At 45.0% G+C, this 26,611-nt stretch overlaps 1 protein-coding gene across 3 annotated transcripts in view; it reads left to right on the top strand.

The window, feature by feature from the left end:
* The window catches only part of ADAMTSL1 (ADAMTS like 1), a 494,294-nt gene that overhangs the window by 407,492 nt on the left and 60,191 nt on the right, over positions 1-26,611 (top strand). For 2 of the 3 annotated variants that reach the window (XM_083482208.1, XM_083482209.1), the window contains 2 exons: positions 17,905-18,115; positions 22,471-22,650. In XM_083482208.1, coding sequence (XP_083338334.1) covers positions 17,905-18,115; positions 22,471-22,650 — 391 coding nt within the window. The remainder of the gene's footprint in view (positions 1-17,904; positions 18,116-22,470; positions 22,651-26,611) is intronic. The other variant, XM_083482210.1, reaches the window with a different exon arrangement.

Below are 26,611 nucleotides of genomic sequence, written 5' to 3'. Positions count from 1 at the left end.
TGCTATACAGAAATTCAGCAAGACAGCCAGTGCTGGCATTTTCATCTTGCATATTCACTAGCCGTTGCTGCATATCCACGTCCACATTTAAAACTGGAAGAGCTGCCTGGAACCAGGATACCAAACAAGGCTTCGGTAGTTAACCTATGTTCCCACGTGTCCAAGTTTAAGTGATCTACCATGGCTGTGGCCCTGTGTCAGGCAGGATCCTGTGTGAATTGTGTGCAGGTGCTTCCCCTCTTGAGTCTCAGCACAAAACCCCAAACTTCCTAAGGAGCTTCTGTTGGAAATCTGAGAGTGACAGGCACTTTTACAGCCTTTAAGTGTAAAAGTATGTTGTCTGTGTTACAGAAAGATACAGTATTTAAATAGCATGGCTCTGGGGAGTTCATGAATGATTGCCCTAATCTGCCCCAAGTCTTTGGGAATGGGGCAGGCCGTAAATAATTAGGCTAACATTTCAGAGCTGCTTCGGCTTGTAGCTGGATGTTGCGAGACCCTCCTGGAAGCTGCTGCTTTCCTACTATTGCATTATGAGTGCCTTGAATCCCACCTGTCCATATGAGTGCTTGTTTCACACCAATTGCCAACAATGAATTGCTGCTGCTCATCGCCCACAGATATACTTGAGCAGATGTGATGAACAGGCCAAAATATGGCTGGGGAGCACTCGCAATATGTATTGCTTTCAACAGGACTTGTTCGGTATTTTTGTGCAACGCCCTGTAAAACTTTAGTAGACTAGCCTTATCCTTTGTGCTTCCATTGAAATTCCTCGCGTACCTTGCCCAGGCAGGAATCTCTGCAATTCCTCTTGAAATCAAGTTTGTGATTGACCTGGGGGTTAAATAAGTTTGTTGGGTGCCCACTTTGAAATCCAGTTTGTTTACATTTGGTATGAGACGTTACTGTCATAGACTTTAGAGGAAGCGGGGGGAGAGAAAGAGAGGGAGAGGGTTGGGGGGTGATTATCTTTTCATTCTATTGCATAGTGTTTGTGCAGGGTTTTTATGCCAGTATCTTATGGCTAGGTCCTTTATTTATATATCTATTTGTTTCTATTGGCATTGTGAGAGATTGGAGGGTCCAGGGTTTGATTGGTTGTATTCAGTTGGTTACAGTATGGTTTGTTTGTTTGTTTGTATGGGGGGGGTGTTGTTGTGTCAGGTTAGCCTTATTGATTATTGTGTTGTTGGGGGGTAGGTCATAGAATCATAGAATCATAGAGTTGGAAGAGACCACAAGGGCCATCGAGTCCAACCCCCTGCCAAGCAGGAAACACCATCAGAGCACTCCTGACATATGGTTGTCAAGCCTCTGCTTAAAGACCTCCAAAGAAGGAGACTCCACCACACTCCTGGGCAGCAAATTCCACTGTCGAACAGCTCTTACTGTCAGGAAGTTCTTCCTAATGTTTAGGTGGAATCTTCTTTCTTGTAGTTTGGATCCATTGCTCCGTGTCCGCTTCTCTGGAGCAGCAGAAAACAACCTTTCTTTGACCTGTGCTGTATATGTGACAAAATCTGTGCTGTATATGTGACCTGTGCTGTATATGTGACAAACGGGAACTGCACACATGGCAAGGAACTCATAAGTCACTTACTCTCAGCAGCTAGAAATATTGTTGTTGGTTGTTTTTTTTAAAAAAAGGTAAAGGATCCCTGGACGGTTAAGTCCAGTCAAAGGTGACTCTGGGGTTGTGGTGCTCATCTTGCTTTCAGGCCGAGGGAGCCAGCGTTTGTCCACAGACAGCTTTCTGGGTCATGTGGCCAGCATAACTAAACCACTTCTGGCACAATGGGACACCATGATGGAAACCAGAGTGCATAGAAACGCTGTTTACCTTCCCGCTGCAGTAGTACCTATTTATCTACTTGCACTGGCGTGCTTTTGAACTGGTAGGTTGGCAGGAGCTGGGACAGAGCAACGGGAGCTCACCCCATCGCAGGGATTCGAACCGCCGACCTTCTGATCAGCAAGCCCTAGGCTCAGTGGTTTAGACCACAGCGCCACCCGCTGTGTCTATTGTAACTAGACACTGGAAGGACCTACCAGGAGTGAACATAGACCACTGGTACCAAAATGTATGGGAAACCTCGCTGCTGGAAAATTAACCAACAAACACAGGGACAAGCAGAGTACACATTTTTCAAATTAAACACTTGTGTCAGCCAATCAGGATCTTTTGTACCAAAGGTGATACTTCCTGGTATGCAATCAGGCTTCTTTTTGTTAACTTGCCTTCCTTTCTTCAGCCGCTTTGTAAAGTTCCTCCTCCGCCTTGTTACCTAAAAGCTGGCTTTGTGCCTTTTTGATTCACTGTGAGCTATAAAATTCTGATTGATACCAATCAGAGCACAGAGCCAAAGCAGGCCGCAGCTCTTGATCCCAAACCTTTCTTATGAAGCCTTTGATCTGTCTGCATTCAGGCTTAATGATGCAGAATAACTGTACAATAGTCTCTTTTCATGGATTCTTCTAAGTTGGGAGACAGCCGCTTTTTTAGCCGAGGGGGAGCAGAATCATCATGCCTCTCTACTCAGAAAACCCACCGAGTGGGTCTGATCTGTTGCCAAGCTGGCAATGCTGAAATAGCAAGCTTATGAAACAATAGCCTCTGAGCTTGCAAAATTAGTTGAGAGCTGTAAGGAAGCATAAGTGCTTAAAATGGCATGTGTTACACTTGCACAGCTTCACACATTCACAAGTCAAAGCGAGTCAGATAAGTACATCGTCATATATTTTCATGTAACATGGTAAAGGTAAAGGGACCCCTGACCATTTCGTCCAGTCATGACTGACTCTGGGGTTGCGGCACTCATCTCGCTTTACTGGCCGAGGGAGCCGGCATACAGCTTCCGGGTCATGTGGCCAGCATGACTAAGCCGCTTCTGGCGAACCAGAGCAGTGCACGGAAACACCGTTTACCTTCCCACTGGAGCGGTACCTATTTATCTACTTGCACTTTGACGTGCTTTCGAACTGCTAGGTTGGCAGGAGCAGGGACCGAGCAACAGGAGCTCACCCGTCACGGGGATTCGAACCACCGACCTTCTGATCGGCAAGTCCTAGGCTCTGTGGTTTAACCCACAGCGCCACCCGCGTCCCGTTTATGTAACATGGAGAGAAATCCAAATTTGGGTTAATTGGACTTAAGGTGTATCAGGCAGTGTGAGATAATGGAATATTACAGAAAGGCAAGAAACGATTGGTTAATTTAGTTTATTAATTAGTTTTACCACCATAGGGTTTGCATTTGGATTTTCTGCTTCAAGCACCAAAATGTATTGGGGTATTTCACTCTTTGGTGATGTTGTGGCCCCAGACACACTCAATTGCACTTGCAATTCTAGTGTGATTGGCTTGAGGAAGCAATCTTTTTTAGAGTACCACTGAAGAAACATGTGATCAGACAGTTCTGTCCCAGCATGCATTGCAGTGCAGCATGGAATCCACACCTGATACAGCCACTCAAAGCAGCAAAATATCTTGGAATAGCCTGGAGAGCATCTGTGCTGGTGGCACCAAACTGCATTTTTTTTTGCAGGAAGGAAATGATATTTGAACAACCCGTATTGCTAATGTCTGGCTTCAGAATGGGGCTTTTATTTCTGCTATTCAGCATGATAGATCTGGCCAGCATTCTGTCACCAAGCTAGGAAGGAAAGAAGCCACAAAGAGAAATGGGTCTCTTTTCTGAGCCACTGCCATGCTGGTACCTTGAAGATAGCAGTGAAGGCAGCACAGCTTGCACCAGATCAAAGTCTCCCCCAACTGCTGTACGAATGGGGAAAACATGAGTGTGGGCTGATGCCTCCATGCATCTGAATGAGAGGTTTGCACTGGCTCTTTAAGTCTCTGCTGAGCTATTCGCTTTATCCACACAAGCTTCCAAAGTTCACCACAACTTCCATTTTCCCCACATGCCACTATATACAGTCCCAAGGAGACTGCTTTACTAGGAGCTCTGTGACTTTACTCTTCTTCTTCTTCTTCTTCTTCTTCTTCTTCTTCTTCTTCTTCTTCTTCTTCGACAATCACTCATAGCCAAGTAAGATTGTCTTCCATAAACATGGCTTTAACAGTGCATCCGTTAGTGACTGTGGAGGCCACTTCTGGATCCACATGTCCTTCCACAATGGGGACATTGGTTTCCAGGCAGAAGTTGATCACAGTGAGGGTTTGCCAAGCATGCCTTCCTCTTAATAATAATAATAATAATAATAATAATAATAATAATAATAATATTTTTTTTCTTTATACCCCGCCCTCCCCAGCCAAGGCCGGGCTCAGAGCGGCTTACAAGCAATAATAAAAACAAGTTGAATGATTACAACTTAAAAACAAAATTAAAATACAACATTAGAATATTGAAACATTAAAATATTAAAATGTAGCCTCCTCGCAGGAGGAGAAGGAAAGAAAAAAGAAAGAGAGGGAGGGAATCAAATTGGCTCCAAGCCAAAGGCCAGGCAGAACAACTCTGTCTTACAGGCCCCTCTTAGCATGTTTCTCCCTTGCGTCCTGAGTTCGAGTGTCTTCAAAGCCTGTGACACCTTTGGTAAAGGCTATTCTCTGATTGGAGTGCTCGCAGGCAAATGTTTCCCAATTGTCCATGTTTATACTACAAAATTTGCCTTGAGACAGTCTTTAAACTTCTTTTGTTGACCACCAGCATTACGCTTTCCATTTTTAAGTTCAGAATAGAGTAGTTGCTCTGGAAGATGATAATCAGGCATCCGCACCAATGAGGTTGATGTTGAAGAATCATTGCTTCAACACTGGTGATCTTTGCTTCTTCTAGTACACCGGCATTAGTTGACCTGTCTTCCCATGCTATCAAAAACAAGGAAGCAAAATCTACCGTTTCTTCTTTCTTCAGAGACGTGTGTTGCAATGCTACAAACACGGAATACCCTGCTTCCCTAAAACCTACAGAAATGGGACAAATGGCTCTGTGAAATGGTGTGGAATTGCTGTAGGAGGTTATTTGGATTTTGAGACCTGAGTTAAGCTGACACAAGACCTACAGGGAGCCAGATGGATAAAGGCATTTCAATCTTGCCATGCAGCAGTTTCCAAACTTGAAATGTAGCAGGTGTATCAGCTAGCTCAGTGGCATGGAATTAATTTTCCTCCACAATCACCACTGCTCAAAGCAGATTCAGCCAGACATTTTAGTCTCCGCTCTTGGCCAATCTGGCTAGCTCTCCCAGCTGTACATCTGTTGAAAACACAACCCAGTGATGCAAGTGGCCAAGTGATGCTTGGCACCGTTTTGCATTTCTGTGCAAATTATCGTTGGCGGTGCACTTGTTGAAGTGCAGTTCTTGCAACATCCCATTCATTCATCCCATATGAACTGCTTAAACTAATCTCAGCATGGGGTACACTAGTTGCTACTAACTATGTACTCTTAGTTACTAATTATTCTGGACTAGGGATTAGTACAAAGAGGACTGCTTCCCCAGCAGTTAGAAAACAATGTCACCCTTTCCATTCTGTTCATATATGTTTAAAAGTAATCCTATAAATAAAGTCAGCATTGAAACAAGAAAGACTTTTGAAGTTTTATACATCTCACATGCTCATAGTTTCGCCATAAATATAATTTAAACAATAGAAAAAGCAACGGGTGGAATGGTCTTGAGTGTATTTGCAAGTTTCCATTTCACCTTCTCTTCAGCAGAGATGGGGGACAAATTAGTTCAGTTTGCATTGAAAGCTAAATTTATCAAATTCATACTTTGTGAACCTATATGAGACACAAAATGTAGCCATTTTTTGAAATTTAGACTTATGTGAATTTTGCAATGTGGTTCTCCAATAAATTTTTACCAATTTTTTTGCATATATTAGGTAAAAGTGCACATAAAATAAATATATCATTGAAAAAAATGAAAAAAATGCATTATGTTAGGATAAATTGGGGAAATGTGTAACTTTAGTCAGAAGAACATACAAAAATGTGTTTGCTTGGAGAATTTGCACTAAAATGCTGAAGAATTTTCATGACTATTAAAAATAAATAAATGCTCAAATTGTTGAAGAAATGCAGAAAACTTAATTTAAGAATGAAACAATGAGAAAGTGAAAGAAGTGGAAATGGCAGATCTTTCTGCTCATCTTGCCAGCATTATTGGTGGAACAGAAGATAGACAATATAGCATAATTAATTCAGACGGATGTGTTTCATAAGCCCAGTTGCCATGCAGCCAAGAGAGCATAAAGTGCACCTCTGTGTTTGTAGGTGTATGAAGTTAAACTAGTGGTTCTCAAACTTTTTTTTTTTCCTCTGGGCCACACTTTCAGAATGAAAATTTGCTTGCGCCACACTGAATTTCTTATCAATAAGAAATACATTGGAAAACAAAAAGAAACAACCCCTAGGAGTGCATGATTTATAATATAGAACACAACCACTTTATAATATGATCATGGAACGTGCAGAAAGTGTAAAACAATGCAGCTACATAGGAACATGAATCATTCCCATAATATGAATGTCTCTTACTGGGGAGTCTTTAGCATATGCGCCGCCAGGATGCAAAGATCCGCCCAGCGCCCCCAAATTTAGTTTAGCCTCCAGATTAACACCACCACACTTAGAAGAGTTTGGATTTGATATCCCGCTTTATCACTACCCTAAGGAGTCTCAAAGCGGCTAACAGACTCCTTTCCCTTCCTCCCCCACAACAAACACTCTGTGAGGTGAGTGGGGCTGAGAGACTTCAGAGAAGTGTGACTGGCCCAAGGTCACCCAGCAGCTGCATGTGGAGGAGCGGAGACGCGAACCCGGTTCACCAGATTACGAGTCTACTGCTCTTAACCACTACTACACCACACTGGCGCTTAAACTTCTAAGTATTGTTTAGGCACCTACTTAGGAGAAACATCAGTCGTGTCAAAGGTGCCACTGACCCCGCTGCCTCATAGCAGCTCAATACAATACGTAAAATAATATTCTGATGTAAGAGTTAATTTCACATGCATGACCGCCGTTGAGAATGACAAGCGCCGCTGCTGGCACGACGCATCTTTGGTAAATGAGCGCACAAATTTGAAAGTCCTTTAGTGAAACAGTAGGTATACATTTTGGTAATACCTAGGTATATCAATATTTAGTTTTTCTAGCTTGATCAAAATTATTTATTATTTCATAACAAGTAGATAGTTAAGAGCTTAGGCGGTTTCAGCGGTGGGTGCCAGGCACCACCCCCCCCCCCATAATTTGGCACCCGGGTAAAGACGGCCCTGTCTTTTACGTGTGTACCTTAACTGTGAATATAAACCCAATGAGAGATGTGAGCTTGCTTTTACTGGGCAATCTCCTTTATATTAGGCGTAATCTGAGACAAGGGACGCGGGTGGCGCTGTGGGTTAAACCACAGAGCCTAGGACTTGCCGATCAGAAGGTTGGCGGTTCGAATCCCCGCAACGGGGTGAGCTCCCATTGCTCGGTCCCTGCTCCTGCCCACCTAGCAGTTCAAAAGCACGTCAAAGTGCAAGTAGATAAATAGGTACTGCTCCGGCGGGAAGGTAAATGGCATTTCTGTGCGCTGCTCTGGTTTGCCAGAAGCGGCTTAGTCATGCTGGCCACATGACCCCGAAGCTGTACGCCGGCTCCCTCGGCCAATAAAGCGAGATGAGGGCCGCAACCCCAGAGTCGGTCACGATGGGACCAAATGGTCAGGGGTCCCTTTACCTTTACTAATCTGAGACAAACAAACTCTCACCCCCTCATCGGCACAAAGAAGCCTTTCTCTTTTCCAATCTTTTCATATTTATCATAATCCCTGTTCACAAGAATAGGTCATGGAGAACAGTCAAAGCTATTCTCCAGCACTCTGTTCGAACGGCAATTATAGCTCACAACTAGCCCTTGCCTCCAGAATCACTTGATGCTCTTGCTCTCATTTTGGAAAGATATCTATCCATACTCTGCGAATAAATAAGTAAGATACTATACTATACTACAATGTACTGTTTAAATGTTTCTGTGATTGCCCTTGAATCTTCACACCAAAGTTGCCATCCTCTTCTGCTACACCCTTTCAGAACCACTGAGTTAATCTATAGGATGCATAGCCGACCATATTCTATCCAAGCGGCAAGAATATTTATTTCAGAAATAATAATAATAAGCAACATTGCTTCACTTTAAGATGGCTTAACAACGTAATAATTAGAAGGTTCGTCACAGACACACGCTCTTTTTTTTTTTTACCACAATGGGAGGCATTTGTATAGAAAGCTGTTTGCTTTCCCTTTGCAATACGGCAGGGGTGTCAAACTCAAATTCATCAGGGGCCGCATCAGCAGTTTGGTCACCCTCAAAGGGCCGGTTGTATCTGTAGGGCTTACAGTACAGGAGAGAAGGGTTCAGGCAGCCGTTGGATCTGTCACATCACAGGATGGCATGCGCTCAATATAAAAACAAGTGGAGGTTTCCTGAATGCATGTAAAGTGGAGGTTTCCTGTGTAGAACGGCCGGCGCCGCTAGAGGGCAGACGTTCTCTGGCTTGTAGGCTGCTGCGCATGCGCTGAAGAGGCGGCTTTCTTGTGTCAAAAAAAAAAGCGAGAATAAAAGGTGAAGGCTGGCAGCCGGCGGCAGCTACACGGGCCACATGACGAGGTCTGGCAGGCCGGATTCGGCCCGTGGGCCTTGTGTTTGACACCAGTGCAATACGGAATTCACAAAAAGTTGGTGATTTAATAAGACCACCTACCCCCACCCCACTGCCCCACTGTTACTATCCTCTGTTTTTAAAACTCTGTTTCAAAAGGTTACTCAATCCTTTCCATTCATATAGAAGCATTTGTAAAAACTCTCTCTTTAAAACTGACATTTTTGAGGGGGTTGGGAGGAGAAACGACTGGGAGAATCATGAAATGGTTACCGAATTTGCAAAAATAGCTCAGTTTATTTATAAAGCAGTCAATAAAAGGAAGTTTGGACTGCTTGGCAGCACCTTTTTATTTTATTTATTTATTTATTTATTTTGAGGGGGCGATCTTAAACATCCAGGTTTTCATTAAATACTTTACTCCTGAAAGTATTTACCATATACCTTAAATTATGGAGGTTTCATTTTTAGGGTGGGAGAGCTGTAGGATCCATCCAAACCCTTATTCAGCAATTCTCCATTATACAGCTCAATATGGTTTATATATAGAAGTCTTCCTGTTTGGAAACTATTGACCCTGAGCATCTTTTCGGTCACTAAAGTAATTAAACAAACGCCCCCTGCATAATTGCATTGATTTCAGTGAGACCCAGGCTGTGCTCATATTCACACTGGGTGAGGATTACATCAGAGGTCCAACCCTGTCTACTCAGAAGTAAGGTCTAAGGAATTCAAGGGGACTCACCCCCAGCTAAGTAGGAATAGGACTGCAGCCTTAGAGTTGCAGCCAGTGCTAGTGCGACTCAGAGTATACCCACTGATGTAATTGGTACTAACTTGGATTCAGTAATTTCAAAGGGTCTTGGAAACAATCTGTAGTTAGGAGCAAAGATGTAAAGGATTGGGTTGAATGAGCACGTAGTCAGGAGCACGATTGCAATCCATAGCCTGGGTCTAAGAAAGTTCATGACTTGTTCCATTTGCCTAAGGCAGTGGTTCTCAACCTGTGGGTCCCCAGATGTTGTTGGACTACAACTCCCATCATCCCTGAGCTCTGGCCTTGCTAGCTAGGGGTGATGGGAGTTGTAGTCCAACAACATCTGGGGACCCACAGGGTGAGAAAGGCTGGCCTAAAGGAATTTGGGGCATCTGTTTCTCAAACAGCACAGCACACACCGCACCCAATGAAGGGAATGTCACAGGTAGCTTGAGATATGCAATGCAGACCAATCATTTAGAGCAGGGATGGTGAACTGTGACCTTCCATATACTGTTGAATGAGAACTCTCAACATCTCTGGCCATTGGCCATGCCAGCTGAGACCACAGGTACCCCATCCCAATTTAAAAGGAAAAGGTAAACCATTCTGTAAAACACATCCAGGACTTTAAATACAAAAAGCAGCCCCATAGATCTTGAGCGTAATATCCAAAGTATCAATGAGAATGTGTAAAAAGAAAACCTGATCTGGAACCTCTTTTAGGTAAATATGTTGTTGTGTTGCCAGAACTTGCGCATGGTGGCAGGGAACTGCAATCCAAGCCTGGTTGTTGTTTAGTCGTTTAGTCGTGTCCGCCTCTTCGTGATGCCATGGATCAGAGCATGCCAGGCACTCCTGTCTTCCACTGCCTCCCGCAGTTTGGTCAAACTCATGTTGGTAGCTTCGAGAACACTGTCCAACCATCTTGTCCTCTGTCGTTCCCTTCTCCTTGTGCCCTCCATCTTTCCCAACATCAGGGTCTTTTCCAGGGAGTCTTCTCTTCTCATGAGGTGGCCAAAGTCTTGGAGCCTCAGCTTCATGATCTGTCCTTCCAGTGAGCACTCAGGGCTGATTTCCTTAAGAATGGAGAGGTTTGATCTTCTTGCAGACTCAAAAGTCTCCTCCAGCACCATAATTCAAAAGCATCAATTCAAGCCTGGTTACAGCTTGTGATTAGTGAGGAGAGGGCTTAATCAGAAATCACGGTTCAGACGAGTCAGTAAGCCGAACTTTCGCACAGGGCGGTACAGCAGCAAAAAGTTTGGGGGAAGATTAGCATGGCTACAAATTCCTCTCTGGGAGCCCACAAATTTGCACAGTTCTGCAAAGGCAAAGATTGGTGTTGTGTGTCATGTGAGCCAGTCATTGAGAATAACTCGCATAGTAAAAATAGCATTCTACCTTATTGGTTTATGCATTAAGCAAATGGACATAGTATTTTTTTTAATGGCTTTTTCATGGACAATTGCAAGTGGGGGGAAATCTAATTTGTCAACCAGGTGATTTATTGTAGATTATTTGTCCAACTCTTAACAGGATGTGACACCTGGTTTTCCACAATGGGTCGTTTTTCTCTGGGTGATCCTTATGGAAATTGTAATTCCTCATCCTTCACAACATCCATCATGCCATATATCACTGCCTCCTTCTTATTCGTTTATAATTACTAAATCTTCATGGCACATACTGGTTTCATTCTAAAGTGTTTTGCACAAAGGAGTTCTCTTCATTCTTATTCTTATTTTTTGCACACATGGATGTTCACCTCTTCACCTGAAACCTCTAAGGCAAAATTTATTTATAAAAGGCTATCTGAAACAATTTAATTGAAAGACGATAAATCAGTCAGCAGGCGCTGTCTGTCTATCTGTCTCATATCACTTCTCTGATTGCACCCGCGGCAATTTAAAAAGCCGTGAGTGAAACTGCCTTAGAATGCAATCACTGCAGCAGTATTGGCTTAGGCATTGTCTTAACCGACTATATCCGACTCCAGCTGACTGCTTGAAGTCTGGGAAGGGTTAACCACCAGTAGGGGGAGTCCTGCTGATGCACATCAACTAGGAACTCCCCCAGGGTCACCGCTAGGGGGCGTGCCTTAGGCCCTCACCTCCCTAGGCTTTGGACAGGGCCACGCCCCCCAGAATCCTTTATTGGACTACCCTTCAATATGCAGGGCAGGTGATGGCGCTTCCTCCCCTCTTCCATCTACAGAACAATACCAATGCCTAACCGCCAATACCAAGAAAGTTGTGACGATTTGCTATGAGATAGGTGAAAACCAAGTGGCTGGTGCCAATTTGCCAAGTGGAAAAATTCTTACTAGGCCCCTCAACGGCGACCAACCCAGGTCCATAGCGAGGTCAAGGAACGAAACCTTATAGGACGGGAGGGTGGGAAACAGGAACAGCTGGTAGGCGGCAAAAGAGGGAGATCCCTGGCCGCGCCTGCCTTAAATAGGGCAGGCCACGCCCCTAGAGCCAGCCGATTGGCTGACCAGGGGGTGACGCGACTGGGGACTCCCCCAATTGTGCGGGGGCTGGGCCGTGAAGCCCGCAATCCCACCTCCTCTGCAGGGCGGAAGTGGCTTTGCCAAGTTTCTTCACATTTTGGTTTCCCATTACAGTATTCATGGTTTCAGGAACTCTTGATCTCTGCCCCACGCAGTGAGTTCCATAACTGCAACCTCAGGTAGCAGTGGCCTGTGTGTGGCGGAGTGGACCCATGGAGCCACCTTCCTGACACCAGCATTGCTGCAGCTTACCTGAGCAGGGCGGGAGGCAAGGAAGCAGTCAGGGATGTGTGGCCATATCACCAGAGCCAGCCTGGTAGCCCTGCCCAGGCAAACCAAACCTCACTGTTACCCTGCCTTGTCCCATTCAGGAAGCTGCAGCAAGAGGGTGGCTCCACATCTCTGTCAGGTGTGCGTGCAGGAGCCAGGCCCTGTGACCAGGACTGGGGCCTTCCTAAGGTTGTTCTGAAGAGGCAAGGCGCGGCCACACAGGTGAGGCCGATTGGTAACTCACAGCACCTGGTGGCAAGATCTGGGAAGGGATATAAGGTCAGCATTTCCCTTCAGCTCTTTGCCACAGCAACACGCTCCTTGCCTTGCTGGGTTTGCTTCCTTGACTCCTTGCTCCTCGGACCCCTGCCTTTGTGACTCCTTGCTCCTTGGACCCCTGCCTTTGTGACTCCTTGATCCTTGATCCTTGGACCCCTGCCTTCGTGACTCCTTGATCCTCGGACCCTTGGCTTCTTGACTCCCAGCTCTCTGATACTCAGACTCTTGGCTTCCCTACTCCTGGCTTCTGGACTCCAGTTCCTGCTCCCACCCCGCCATCTTGCCCCCTGTCCCGATGTCCCCAGCCAGGACTTCGATCGCCCATGAACCATACCATGACAATCTCTGCCTGGCCATGCAATTTGCTCCAGCTCTTGGGGAAGAACCTTCTGGATCTAGACTGCTTCCACCCACTGAGGCAGGCCGCTGGTTCATTCTGGATAGGAAGGAAGATGAGATGGTTTGCTTTGCTTGAGCAACTAGGTCTATTTGAGCTTTAACATGCCTAGTGCAGGCATTGGCAAACTTGGCCCTCCAGATGTTTTTGGCCTACAACTCCCATGATCCCTAACTAACAGGACCAGTGGTCAGGGAAGATGGGAATAGTAGTCCCAAAACATCTGGAGGGCCGAGTTTGCCTATACCTGGTCTAGTGTTTCTGCTCCTCTTCTCATCCCAGCTCCTGGGATGTTCTCCAGTCAGGCCTTTCTGGTGTGCCTTTTCCCAACTGCTCTTTGCCTGATTGCTCTCTGGTCCTGGTTCCCTGTCCCAAACTCCAGACTCTCTCTAGGCTGCTGCCTACAGCCCAGAGCTGACCTATAGCAATGAGTATTCAAGATGCCTTGGGTCTTTGTGTCATAGCTACAATTCTATGGGAAGGAGCCAAATGCAGGATACAAGCAATCCTTGTAGAGATGCTCAGGACAGAACCAGCACGGCAGCTTGGAAGACATTGACTGCTGTTTTAAACGGAATTCCAGTGTCTAGTTATCTGACTTTTCCCCATAAGGACTAGAGAAACATTCTGTACGATAGCACTCCATTGTACGGCAAGTTTCTCCTCTTCTACATGTGATTTAGAATCAGGAGAAGGAACTTGCAATCCTATGATAACATCGGTTCACACCATGAGTTTCACTTGACCTTATGGCAGAGAAGAGAGTTTGCCCCTCTGCCTTCCTCTCCTCTTGGAACAGAAGATTGAGCACATTTCTGTTTTTCAACCATCTAAAGACCGTGCGTAAGCGAGGAGCCTCCTGCTCCTGGCCTTTTGCACGCTTGTAGAAGCTGAAACCCTTTTAGATAGCTGCTTGTGGTTAAAAGACATAATCGCATTCCAGCAGTTATGTGGCAGGTCTGGAGATGTGCTTAGTGCTTTCAACAGTTGCCCTTGGGGGGTAAATGAGTGGGCTTCTAGCCAGCTCCTCCTGCAGGTTTGATTTATCTGCATGCCAAATTTCCATAGGAAACAATGGCAAAGAACCACCGTGCTGCTCCTGGTGCTTCTTTGGGTAGCAAAGAGACTGTTGCAGACCACAATCCAGCAGCCGTTCGTTGTGGGTTTATAAATTGACAATTTGGAAACAGAGGTCAGAGCCAAGAATTTTAAGTTGGTCTTTCATCTAGAGAAGGGCTAGAGTTCCCTATGCTTTTGCAAAGTTTTAACTACGACCACTTGCTAAAGGTAGAGTCATACCACCTGATCATCTGCTTCCTCCTCCTTCTCCAGTCACTTTGCATTGGATAATCTCTCTTGCACACTTGGTTCTGAAACATGCTAGGCTTGCACAACCAAACTTATATGCCTGTGACCATTCAGAAGATTGGAGCTTACTGTGCAAAAAACCACAATTTTGTGGGTCCTCCCTTTCACTCCAGTTTCAGTCGAACACAATTTTTGTTCAAAGATTCGCTCCTAAAAATCCTCATTCATGTGCATGTTTATGATGGAAACAGAGGAAAAACTGGTAACGATGCCTTACAGTCATGCCTACTACTTCGCTAAATCAGGAAACTGTTTAAAAGTCCCCCTTTCTTTCTTCGATTTCAGCTCTACTTAGAAAAATCAGGGGGGGAAACGAACATTTTAAAAGGCTACAGGATTTATTTTCATCCAAAGTTAAAAAATAGGATTTTTTTAAAAAACTTGCGAACTTTTATTATTATTATTATTATTATTAAAGAAGCCAAATAAAGGATGCATTCCTTCTTATGGCCTGCTAGGCTGCTCATTGCCAACATAAATGCTGAGCATTTATTCCACGGATAAACAATGAGCTGCTGGAGGTAACTGGAAAACCTCCCACTCCAGAAGAATAAACTTTGGCAAGTGTTGCAATAAGCTCTGCATTGAAATAGACCTCCAAAGAAGAGACAAAAGGCAGGATTTTATTTTGGGTTTTGGGTCTTGTTTTGTTTTTTACCACCAAGTACTCTGAATACCTCTAAGGTGTGCCAAGCACAGAGGGTAGCTGATATGTCATTATTAATTCCGACTGACAACTTCGTGGGACCTGTAATTCAAGGTTCGTGTATCAAGGAGACTTGCTCTGAATTAGATTAAGCGGTGGCCAGGTGCCATTGCTGTCCCACAGAAAAGTGGTGATAGCAGCCCCCTCGTTCATCATAATTTAGGCAATGCTCATAAAGTCCCTTGGCCTTCAAATAGCCTTATTAAGGTCAGTAAATAAGATTCTGGGAGAGAGCCGGTATATATTCACAGGACTGCCTCTCCAGGATACCCTGACATGTGCTGGGTCCAGTGCTATTTTTCTAAAAAAAGAGGTGCTGAAACTCACCCTGAACGCCTCCCTTGTCCTCATATTCAGTCGTACCTCGGGTTACAGCTGCTTCAGGTTGCATTTTTTCAGGTTGCGGACCGCCGAAACCCGGAAGTACTGGAACAGGTTACTTTCAGGTTTCAGCGGTCGCGCATGCGCGCTAGATCACGCTTTGCGCATGCGCAGAAGTGCCGAATCACAACCCGCTCGTGCACAGACACGGGTTGTGAACGCTGCAGGTTGCAAACATGCATCCCACACGGATCACGTTTGCAACCTGAGCATCCACTGTAATGGCAATGGCGCCCACCTGAGAGGTGCCGGAACTGAGTTCTGACTGAACGAAAGCCTTGGCTGGTTCTCTTTGTCTCCCTGGTTCAAGGTGAGCTGCTCTCGCACCTTCTCTTTCTGAAGAGGCACAAAAAAAGAACCCAACCCAACAGTGTGAAGTACAGGGAAAGTGGTGCCAACATGACATGACAGTGTGAAGTGAAGAAAAGAAAATAGACCATCATGAGGGTGCAGAACATCATATCAGGGTAGTTCACGAGCATTATGTTTTCTAGGTTGCAACATTTCTCTCGGTCACAATAATTTAAGAAATAGGCAGCTTAAGGATTGTGGCCAACATGGACCTGTTTAGTTGCGCTCTCTCACAAAAAGCAGCTGTAATCTGCCAATCTCTCATCGAGAAATGGAATAGTTATAGCACCTCAGATTGACGATGCTATGCCTAGAACAAGTCAATAGGTTAAAAAAAAATGGCATTGTGATACGAGTATTCATTGTGCAATTGTGCCCATGTATGCATATGCACACCATAATTTTTTGCCATCAGCAACACATTGCAAGGTTAACCATTTCAAATTTAAACCTCAAATCCTGACCAGCAACATTCAGAATGCAAACACAGTACAATGGAGGATGTATCCTGCTCTGTGCCTGAGTTGTATGCTGGGTGCAATCTGCATCCAGCAAATAGACTACATCTGTACTGGAACATTTCATTTTCATTTCACTTTTCATTTGCATACTGCCTTTCTATCTTATTATTCACAAGGCGAAGAAACAACAAAATAGACAGCCAAGGTCACACACGTTAACAATCTGATTCAATTACAAAAAAACACCACAATAACTTTAAAATAAACAATAAGGCAATATTCAATAAGCCATTAGAACGTAATGGTAAACAGTAAAATTAAATATCAGCAAATAGTAATTAAACAGTTTACACTTAACAAATGCAATAAGGAATTACTACAGTGTAATCAATAAAAATGGTGGCCAGTCACAATGAATAAAACACCATAAAGTCATGTAAAAGGATCAAGTTGAAAAACAAGGAAAACAACATAACTTACAAAATTATTTTAAATATATATATCCCTGAGCTCCTCTTCTCTCTTCCCAGCTGCTTCTGCTGGTCTCAATGTCATGATCTGGGAGAAACTCCTAGGGCTGGAGGGTGGGGCAAAGCAGGTGGGAAAGCCATTGCCTGATGATGATGATGATGATAAATAAATAATTTATTTTAAGACGAGCAGTGATGACTACAAAGGAGCTCAAACTGTAAACATTGAAGGAACGATAATAAACAGTAGCGAATTCTGAACTGAATTTTAAAAACTTAAAACTCGAAACCTGGACATAAATATAAGCACCAATTCTGAGAATTGGCCATATTTTCACTGCTACTTGTAGCACAATACTACTCTTAATGTCATATTTTATAAATTGCTTCCTGGTCACTGACCGTATTAAAGATATTTGATTTGATTTGATTTAAATAATTTATTTATACCCTGCCCATCTGGCTGGGTTTCCCCAGCCACTCTGGGCAGTTTCCAACAAAAGATTAAAAATACATTAAAACATCAGACATTAAAAACTTCCCTGTACAGGGCTCCCTTCAGATGTCTTCTAGAAGTCAGATAGTTGTTTATTTCCTTGACATCTGATGGGAGGGCGTTCCACAGGGCGGGCGCCACCACCAAGAAGGCCCTCTACCTGGTTCCCTGTAACCTCACTTCTCGCAGGGAGGGAACCATCAGAAGGCCCTCGGCGCTGGACCTCAGTGTCCGGGCTGAAAGATGGGGGTGGAGACATTCCTTCAGGTATATTGGACTGAGGCCGTTTAGGGCTTTATAGGTCAGCACCAACACTTTGAATTGTGCTTGGAAACGTACTGGGAGCCAATGTAGGGAGCCAATGATGAACAGAAAGTCTCCCTTCCCTCACAGTTCTTCCTCTGGAGCATCTCTCTTATGAAGACTCCCAGTCCGATGGCACAGTAATACCATCCCCTGGGGAGCTGCACATGTACCACCTTCACAGATTCCACAGCCTTTCTCAAATAACTAGTAGACTCCTTTTTGTGTTTGCCTCTGTAAATGGCCATCCTGGGTTTGTGTAAAAACTTCTGCATGACTGGATCTAGGTCAGAGTTGTGACCATTTCTTTTTTGACTCTGGCCTTGGCCACCAGGGGCAGAGGTGCCCAGAAGCTAACACAGCCTCTGATAAAGATGCCCCACTCCTGGTGTATAGGATTGTAGGCTGGATCCATTCCAGAGTTTCTCACGCAGAGCGAAAAGAAAAGGCAGACAGATTGGTAGGAGGTTTGGGAAACTTGTTTTGATGCAGCGGTTTCCTCTTCTCGGCTTTCCCCCCTCAGGTGGGAGACGGGGCAGTGGAGCTCCTGTAGCCTCACCTGCGGCGTAGGACTGCAGACCCGAGACGTCTTCTGCTCTCACCTCCTCTCGCGAGAAACCAATGAGACGGTGATCTTGGCAGATGGGCTGTGCCACAAGCCCCAGCCCATCCAGGTGCAAGCCTGCAATCGTTTCGACTGCCCCCCGTCCTGGTACCTCTCGGAGTGGCAACAGGTAAGTAATGTCTTTCAGTGAACCAAGGCATGACATTTCCTCCACTTGCGCAACAAACAGGGAAGATGCAAATTCTGAACCCTATTCAAAGATCAACACCAGGGGTAGGCAAACTAAGGCCCATGGGCCGGATGCGGCCCAATCGCCTTCTCAATCTGGCACACGGATGGTCAGCGTGTTTTTACATCAGTAGAATGTGTCCTTTTATTTAAAATGCATCTCTGGGTTATTTGTGGAGCCTGCCTGGTGTTTTTGACAGGAGCTCGGCCTACACTCAAGTAGGACCCTGGCAGAGACACATGCCCGACTGGCATGTTCTCTCCCTCCCGGTCTTTCATTTGGGAGCTTCAAAAGCTTTCTTCAGCCCGAACATCACAGCGACCAATGGCAACCAACACTGGCACACTTGGGATCCACAGAGTTTGTGCATCATGCGTGATAGACCTCAGCAACTCAGCATTTGGGCTAATCTACTTTATTTACATATAAACACACACGGAGCAATGCAACATGGCACCCCTCCCTCTCTAGCATCAGACGGCAAAGAGGGGGAAAACAAGACAATAGTCCCACTTCACGGAACACAATAACACAAACATCCTGTCTCCGTCACTTCCCACTTTGTGGAGTCAAAATATACACTGTCATGTGAAAGACAACAATCCCATGACTGCAATCATGGAGCAGGAATTCTAACAGTTTCTACATGAGTAGAATGTGCGCTTTCATTTAAAATGCATCTCTGGGTTATTTGTGGGGCATAGGAATTCATTATTTTTTTCAAAATATAGTCTGGCCCACCACATGGTCTGAGGGACGGTGAACCAGCCCATGGCTGAAAAAGGTTGCTGACCCCTGATCAACACAGTCTCTCATTTCTGCTTTGATTTTGAGGCAAGCCCACTGCCCCCATAGACACCCTCTTTGGCTGCCCCACTGACATGGGGTAAACCTCACTCTGGGAAGCTCATTGTATCTACTGCGGCTTTTTACATGAATACAATATTTTAGCTACAAGCGTTACCACTCTTCTTCGCTGCGGCTTTTGAGTTCTCATAAGGAAAGATGGTCCAAATTAGATTTTTTTTATTTATTTAATAAAGCTTTAATGTTCTTGGCAGAAGGACTCCTGAGATAACCATCAGCATGTTTAACATTTCGAGTGATTAAAAATACATCCTTATAAATTCAAGTCTTTATTTTTAAAATGTTCCATATTTGGGATAAAGCTGTGAGGGTGTTTACCTTGTTTTGAGGGGTTATCTCCTCTCCTCGCCTCCCACCCCAAAGAAAATGGTATCAGAATTCATTTTTATAAGCCCCGGTAAACATCTCTTTTGCAGAAAGTGGCTGCAAAATGTTGCATCCATAAATCTTTTTCTATCTTCACTTTATTGCTGAAGGAAAGGGACTTTTAATAGAACAAACCATGGCTCACTTTTCAGAATATCTATTAAAGTTCCTTGGGCTGATATGTCCCAGAACATTTTTAAAGGCTTCTTTCCCCTCTCCTGCCCCTTCAAAACTGTTTCTCCCAGTATTTTGGGAAGAAGTGGGGGGGGGGGACCTTGCTGAATGCAGCAAATTAGAATGCTTTAGGATCCAACAGCAACCATTAAAGTTTTGGAAAGCATGGTTCCTTTTTCCTTCTGCATCTGTTTGGTCTCACTGCCTAACAATGCAAGTGAACAATTCCAAGAGCGAGTGTAGAAAATAACTGCTTACCAGAAATTAACTTGTCCACAGAAGGGAGTTATAATCGGTGTTAATTTTGGCACATTTCAGACAACTGGTGAATTAGTACTCTGTGAATGACAGTCCACATAATGAAACATTTCAGTAGCAAGGCTCTCGCCCTGCTGTATACAATATGTTGTTACTGTCACTGTTTTTTAGTCGCTTTGCTTACAAAAGTTTAAAGTTGTAAAGCTGTTGGGTGTTTATTTACCTTTTGCTGTTGCGAATACAGTGGAACCTCGGCTCCTGAACGCCTTGGGAGCCAAACGTTCCGGCTCCTGAATGATCGAAAACTGGAAGTGATTGTTCCGGTTTTTGAACGTTCTTTGGAAGCCAAGCGACCAGCACGGCTTCTGATTGGCTGCAGGAAGCTCCTGCAGCCAATCGGAAGCCATGCCTTGGTTCCTGAACTGTTTCAGGAGTCGAACGGACTCCAGGAATGGATTACGTTTGAGAACCAAGGTTCCACTGTAGTTTGTTGAGGTTTTCTTTTTCACAAAATTATGCTGCAGTCGACAGCCCCCTCCTTCATTTCTCCCTCCCGTTACCCCTCCTCACATACCCAAACATACTGATGCACCCACCCGGTAATTCTAGTTAATACATATGCTACAGATACAAACAGTACAGGGGAGCAGAAAAAGGGGATAAATAAATGTGTAAAAAAATACATTAATAATAGCTACAACAATATAAATAATGCAGCTGCAATTCATAATAATGCATGCGCAAAGAAAGAAAAGAAATCTCATCGGTGTGCCTCCCTTTGTTTATTGCTCTAGGTACTACTCAGCGAATAATTCTAAAAACTAGCCCCAAATAATCTGAAAGCTCCTTTTGTGTTTCACAAAGCAGAACCTCTTTGTGTGTTGTATGTGTGTTTTGTCTGGTAGATTGGATAGCGAAGTACCTATGCACACACACCTGTGCATTAAAACACCTTTATGGGAGACTTTAGCATCCTAAAGCATCAGAAAGAGCCCGTTGTTGTGGGTAGGTCTATCTCCCATATCATGTCAGCCCTCGTCAGACATTTTGTAAATGGTTTAGCTATAATGTCAAAGGGACTGTAGGGACAAGCACACAACGCAACTTCTCCTTCACGCCTGTTTTCATTGCCTTCCAACTCACGGTTCATTCTGCACATTGTCATATGTGGGACATAGAGCTGGTTCACAAGTACAGGCTTAGACATCCCTTTTATTTCTCACTGCTTGCTAACCTTGCAATTGAATATGTGAACGGACTCCATTGAGTAGTTCTCTCACTCGCTTGATCTAACGCTCTTTAATTGGGAACCAAAAGGGATAATGACATGTGAAACCAAGATTGTAGGAAGTTTTTTATCAGAGGAAATATGAATGTGATAAGCCTTCCCAAGGATTAACATACAAGACACTAATTGGTATTAGCCAACTGACAGGTGCAAATAGAATTATTATTATTATTATTATTATTATTATTATTTATATCCCGCCCTCCCCAGCCGAAACCGGGCTCAGAGCGGCTAACAACATTAAAATGATACAACATTCTAAAATCATTTCATTGTAAAATCAATTCAAATCAGATTAATGGCAACCATTGGGCTAGAGTTCTGTGAGGATTACCAAAGGAGGGGGTCAGGCTGTGCCCTGGCCAAAGGCCTGGTGGAACAGCTCTGTCTTGCAGGCCCTGTGGAAAGATGTCAAGTCCCGCAGGGCCCTAGTCTCTTGTGACAGAGCATTCCACCAGATCGGAGCCACAGCCAAAAAAGCCCTGGCTCTGGTTGAAGCCAGCCTAACCTCTCCGTGGCCTGGGACCTCCAAGATGTTTTTGTTTGAAGACCGTAAGGTCCTCTGTGGGACATACCAGGAGAGTATGGAACCAGTTTCAACTTACTTTAGGGAACCCAACATGGTACCTTAGATTTTGGACTCCAACTCCCATCAGCCCTAGCCAGTATGGTGGAAGTTGCAGTCCACAACATGGGCACCATGTTCTTTAACCTGGTGGTTTGTGCATAAAAAGAATTGCTAGAAGCAGGGCCTCACTGGCCTCATTGGGTCCAGTGAATCTCTATACAAGTTTATAATCTAGTTCCTGGCCTGCATGAATGTATGCAGGAGAAGATTTAGCTTAAAGAGGGAGTGAGATGTGGTTTATTAGAAATTAATCTAACATACTTACATTGACTCCAATAACCCTCCCCTTTTATTTTTGGAAGCAGTGCTCACAGCAGTCACCAAGAGTCATAAAAATAAAGGACTATGTGGTTTAGTAGTTTATTATATTAACCTTGCAAACCAATTATATAGGGAGCTGCGGATTGAAGACCCAGGTAGCTTTCCCATGAATTAAAATTTGGTGGGGGTGGTGGAGTAGACTGTGGAGTTAGGTTGGGCCTGGTGTTGAACAGAGGGTTTTCTGAGCAAAGAGAGCGCCAAAGGACAGCTCCGCTTCTGCTGTTTGTTTAACTTACACTCTTCTCACAAGTAGGCTGTATGTAATGGCTGCCATCTCACATGCAGTCAGGTTGCTCCCATTCACTTCAGTTGTGATTCAGGCAACCTGACGCATGGCAGTTGCTGCACATGTCAGCAAGCTCTGAGGCCTCTGCCGCTTCTGTTGTCCTCCAGTGTTCACAGACGTGCGGGGGTGGCCTTGAGAAGCGGGAAGTGCTCTGCAAGCAGCGCATGGCCGATGGGAGTTTCCTGGAGCTTCCAGAAACATTCTGCTCCACTTTGAGGCCCGCCTCCCAACAAGCCTGCCAAAATGAGGACTGTCCCCCTGAGTGGCTTCTGAGTGACTGGACGCAGGTATGAGGTAGCAGTAGAAAACAAAAACAAACAAACCGCAGCCTTGGATGTCTCTAGCATTGGGTAGCCAATGTGGTACCCTCCAGATGTTTGGGACTGTGAATACCAGTATATCTGAAGGAGCATCGCCACCCCCATCCTTCTACCCAGACACTGAGGTCCAGCGTCGAGGGCCTTCTGGTGGTTCCCTCACTGTGAGAAGCCAAGTTACAGGGAACCAGGCAGAGGGCCTTCTCGGTAGTGGCACCCGCCCTGTGGAATGCCTTTCCACCAGATGTAAAAGAGAACAACAACTACCAGACTTTTAGAAGACATCTGAAAGCAGCCTTCTTTAGGGAAGCTTTTAACGTTTGATGTATTACAGTATTTTAATATTCTGTTGGAAGCCTCCCAGAGTGGCTGGGGAAGCCCAGCCAGATGGGTGGGGTATAAATAATAAATAATAATAAATTATTATTATTATTATTATTATTATTATTATTATTATTATTATTATTACCATCAGCTCTAGGCAGGATAGCACAGGAAGTCGTGGGCATCTAATGAAGCAGAATGCTGGAAGATTCAGGATGGATAAGAAAAATGCATTGCGTAGTTGAACAATGGCACTTGCTCCTCCACAGGGACACCAACTTCAGGGGGTCCTGGGGGCCCAGGCACCCACAGAAAAAAAATATTCTGTGGGTGCCCAGCCTCCATCCCCACCCCTGCTGGCCACCAGGTGCGCTGGCCACCAGGTTTGAAGTCGTCTTTTTCTGTGTCCTCCCTGTGGGGCTCTTGGGCAGTTGGCTCCCACCACTCTCACTCATCCAGCCAGCTTCTTACATCTAATTTTGTCCCCATCCTCTTCCCTGATGAGTTTTGCAAGGGCAACACTGAAACTAAGGAGAAGGGAACTGACTGGCAGTGCCACGCTCTCGGCAGGTTGTAAGGAGAAAAGCAGGTAGGTTGGGGCTGACCGAAGGCAGGCTGAGGTTGGTTGGGCAGTGCACCATTTGCCCTCAGTGACCAGCCTGAATGGATGGGGTCAGATAGGTCTCCCTTTTCCCATGATGTTCTTCCTGAAAGTTGTGAGGTGTATTCTCCTAGTAGCCCTATTACACCTGGCTGGTGGTAGAGACCACAGTGTTTCACCCTCAAGCTTTGCTGAAGGGATGCTCTATTTTGACATTTTCATTTGGAACATCTCTGCAAAACCTCCATAATAAGAGTTGGAGATGATGGCTTGTAAATTCATAATTTCACCATGTGCATTCTAGGTGGGTTTGGGGGCAGGCGAGGGAGTGAGTGAGTGATAGTTCATCCTGGTGCTCATGTTATTTCCACAGAGGTACAGATTCGTTGGTTGCTAGTTCATTGGCTCTATACTTATGCAAAACCAGCCTTGATCCAGTATACCTGAAGGAGCGTCTCCACCTCCATCGTTCTGCCTGGACACTGAGGTCCAGCGCTGAGGGCCTTCTTGCGGTTCCATACCCTGCGAGAAGCCAAGTTACAGGGAACCAGGCAGAGGGCATTCTTGGTGGTGGCACCCGCCCTGTGGAACACCCTCCCACCAGATGTCAAAGAGAAAAACTTTTAGAAGACATCTGAAGGCAGCCCTGTTTAGGGAAGCTTTTAATGTTTACTAGGTTATTGTATTTTAGTGTTCTGTTGGAAGCCGTCCAGAGTGGCTGGGGAAAACCCAGCCAGATGGGCAGGGTATAAATAATAAATGATGATGATGATGATGGGGTCTGCCTTTCATCGGAACCAGGTGCGCTGGGGGCAGCTAGAGGAGACAATGGCAACAACTGGAATGAAGTTTGCTACAGCTGCCTTTCCGCATTGCCTTGTCTGCAGCAGAACACCTGTGTGTGCTGCAGGAGGGTTCAGAGCATGTTTCAGGGAATGCGATCCATTATAGAAAAGCTTTGTGGGCCGCACAGTTATGCTGTGCAAACTTAGAGCACACTTTGGAGAGGGCCTAACCAGCACCTCCCCTGTAACACCGCAGAGGAAGACTTTTCTGTCCTTTCTTAGGCTGCGTACACATTACCAGTTTAAATGCAGAGAAGTCCTTTTTTCCATTCTGATCAAAGCTGGTTTGAGGGGAATGAATCAAAATGCAGTATTTCATTTGAAAATGTAGGCTCGATACGGGTGGTGGCGAATACCATGAGTGCCTGGCTTCCTAGACCAGCAGATGCAGAAGAAATGAACATGTGTACACAGCCTTATCTCTCTAAGGAACCACCTGACAAGGCTCGTAATATAGAATACTCAGGCTGCAAAAAGGCCCTTGCCAACTTCAATAAACACTTTGTAGGAGAGCATTTGCGTAAAGCACTGCTCTAGTCTTGTTTAATGATCCACGACCGAATACATGTGCACTTTGGGTTTGACATTATCGAGTGATTGCAGAGAGAGAGAGGCTTTCAGGTAAGGGATGTCTGGAGCACCTAATAATAATAATAATAATTTTTTAAAAATAATAATATTTGCAACCCGCCCAACTGCCTGGGTTGCCCCAGCCACTCTGGGCGGCTTCCAACATATATAAAAGCATATTGCTTAATCCTAAAACCAAGTGTTCTTCTCCTCGTCATTGCCAACCCCTCTTTCACTCAACGAGAAAGTTAATAGCTTGGTTGTTGAAAGAAACCCGTCGTGCCAGGATGTGTTTGTGTGCGTGTGTGTTGTAGAGGAAGCTTAACTAATTGATAATGATCTATCCTGCCAAGTAAATAGATTGTATAATGCAATCAGCTGCTAGGACATGCACCCATTATGGGGCTAAAGCAGGCATTCCACCCCCCTCCTCAGGCAGTCATTTTGCTCATCAAAATGTACATAAAAACCTACACAACTTTCTGCATAACAGCATTTATATTATTTTTCAAAAGGGGGCTGTTTTCTTCTACACCAGAGAACGTTTTGGCGTGTCTCTCCCCACCCCGTTTTTTACACCTATAACCATCCTTGCACGAGTATTAGAAAGTTATATTTTAAAGCCCTGATTCAACAAGAGCCATTTATTTATGTGGTGCGCACACAGCAAGGGCAAGCAGAGCAAACCTGGACCCAGATACTTGCAGCTGCTACTGGATCTGCATATTGAGTTTATAATACTGCACCTATAACCATGTGCACAGGGCCCAAAGGAAGGAGAGCACCTTTGCTCAAGAATGCAAGTCCTTCATTGGAGATGAGATGGGCCCTTCCATCTGTCTTACGATTTAGATAGCTCTTTGTTATCTGGGGCCACAGCTTTTGGTAATTATTAATACCCGTGCCTTACTTGCCACATGCCCACCCTGCCTTGTGCAAGGCTGAATCTGAACTGGGGTCCATGTGAGCATCATGTCTGCTTCTCCCTCCCTCCCTCCCACTCGCTGTTGCCATGTTAGTCATCAGCCGCTTCCAGGAACAGCACCGCAAGCAAAAAACATAAGCGGCAGCATTGGAGTTCTTTGCAGATGTTGTCAAGAGTTCAGGCCTGTTAAGCTGCCTGCATATGAGTTACACCAAAGCGATCCTGTGTATTCCGTAGCCTGCCCGCTGGAGTACCTAACTTTTCCTGAAGACAGGATGGTGAGAAGCGAAGGAATGGGAATCTGTCTTCTTATGCTGGCATGGGTAGGACTTCCCATGTTCAGATGGCTGCAGGAAGGCAGTCGCGACCATGCATGCTTCCACATAGCATGCATGGTTTGAACAATAGCCACACGATGTCTTCCCATATTATTTCCCCATTTAACCCGCATTTATGGCTTCCATGCATAGCTATCAACCGTCCCTTATTTGGCGGGAAACTCCCTTATCCCAGCGCTGTGTCCCCCTGCTGTCCCTTATTGATGATGTCCCTTAAATTTCCTGGGTTTCAAAGGAAGCAGCTCCTCTCCCTCCCTCCCTCCCTGCCAGCCAGGGTGGAGGGAGGCTCCAACTGTGTTGCTTGGCTGCGTTGCTCATACAATAAGGA

The sequence above is a fragment of the Podarcis liolepis genome, assembly GCF_965112155.1.
Source record: "Podarcis liolepis genome assembly, chromosome: 17".
Taxonomy (NCBI): domain Eukaryota; kingdom Metazoa; phylum Chordata; class Lepidosauria; order Squamata; family Lacertidae; genus Podarcis; species Podarcis liolepis.
Note: the sequence above shows the minus strand (reverse complement) of the source record. Positions and strands in the feature narration are given on the sequence as shown.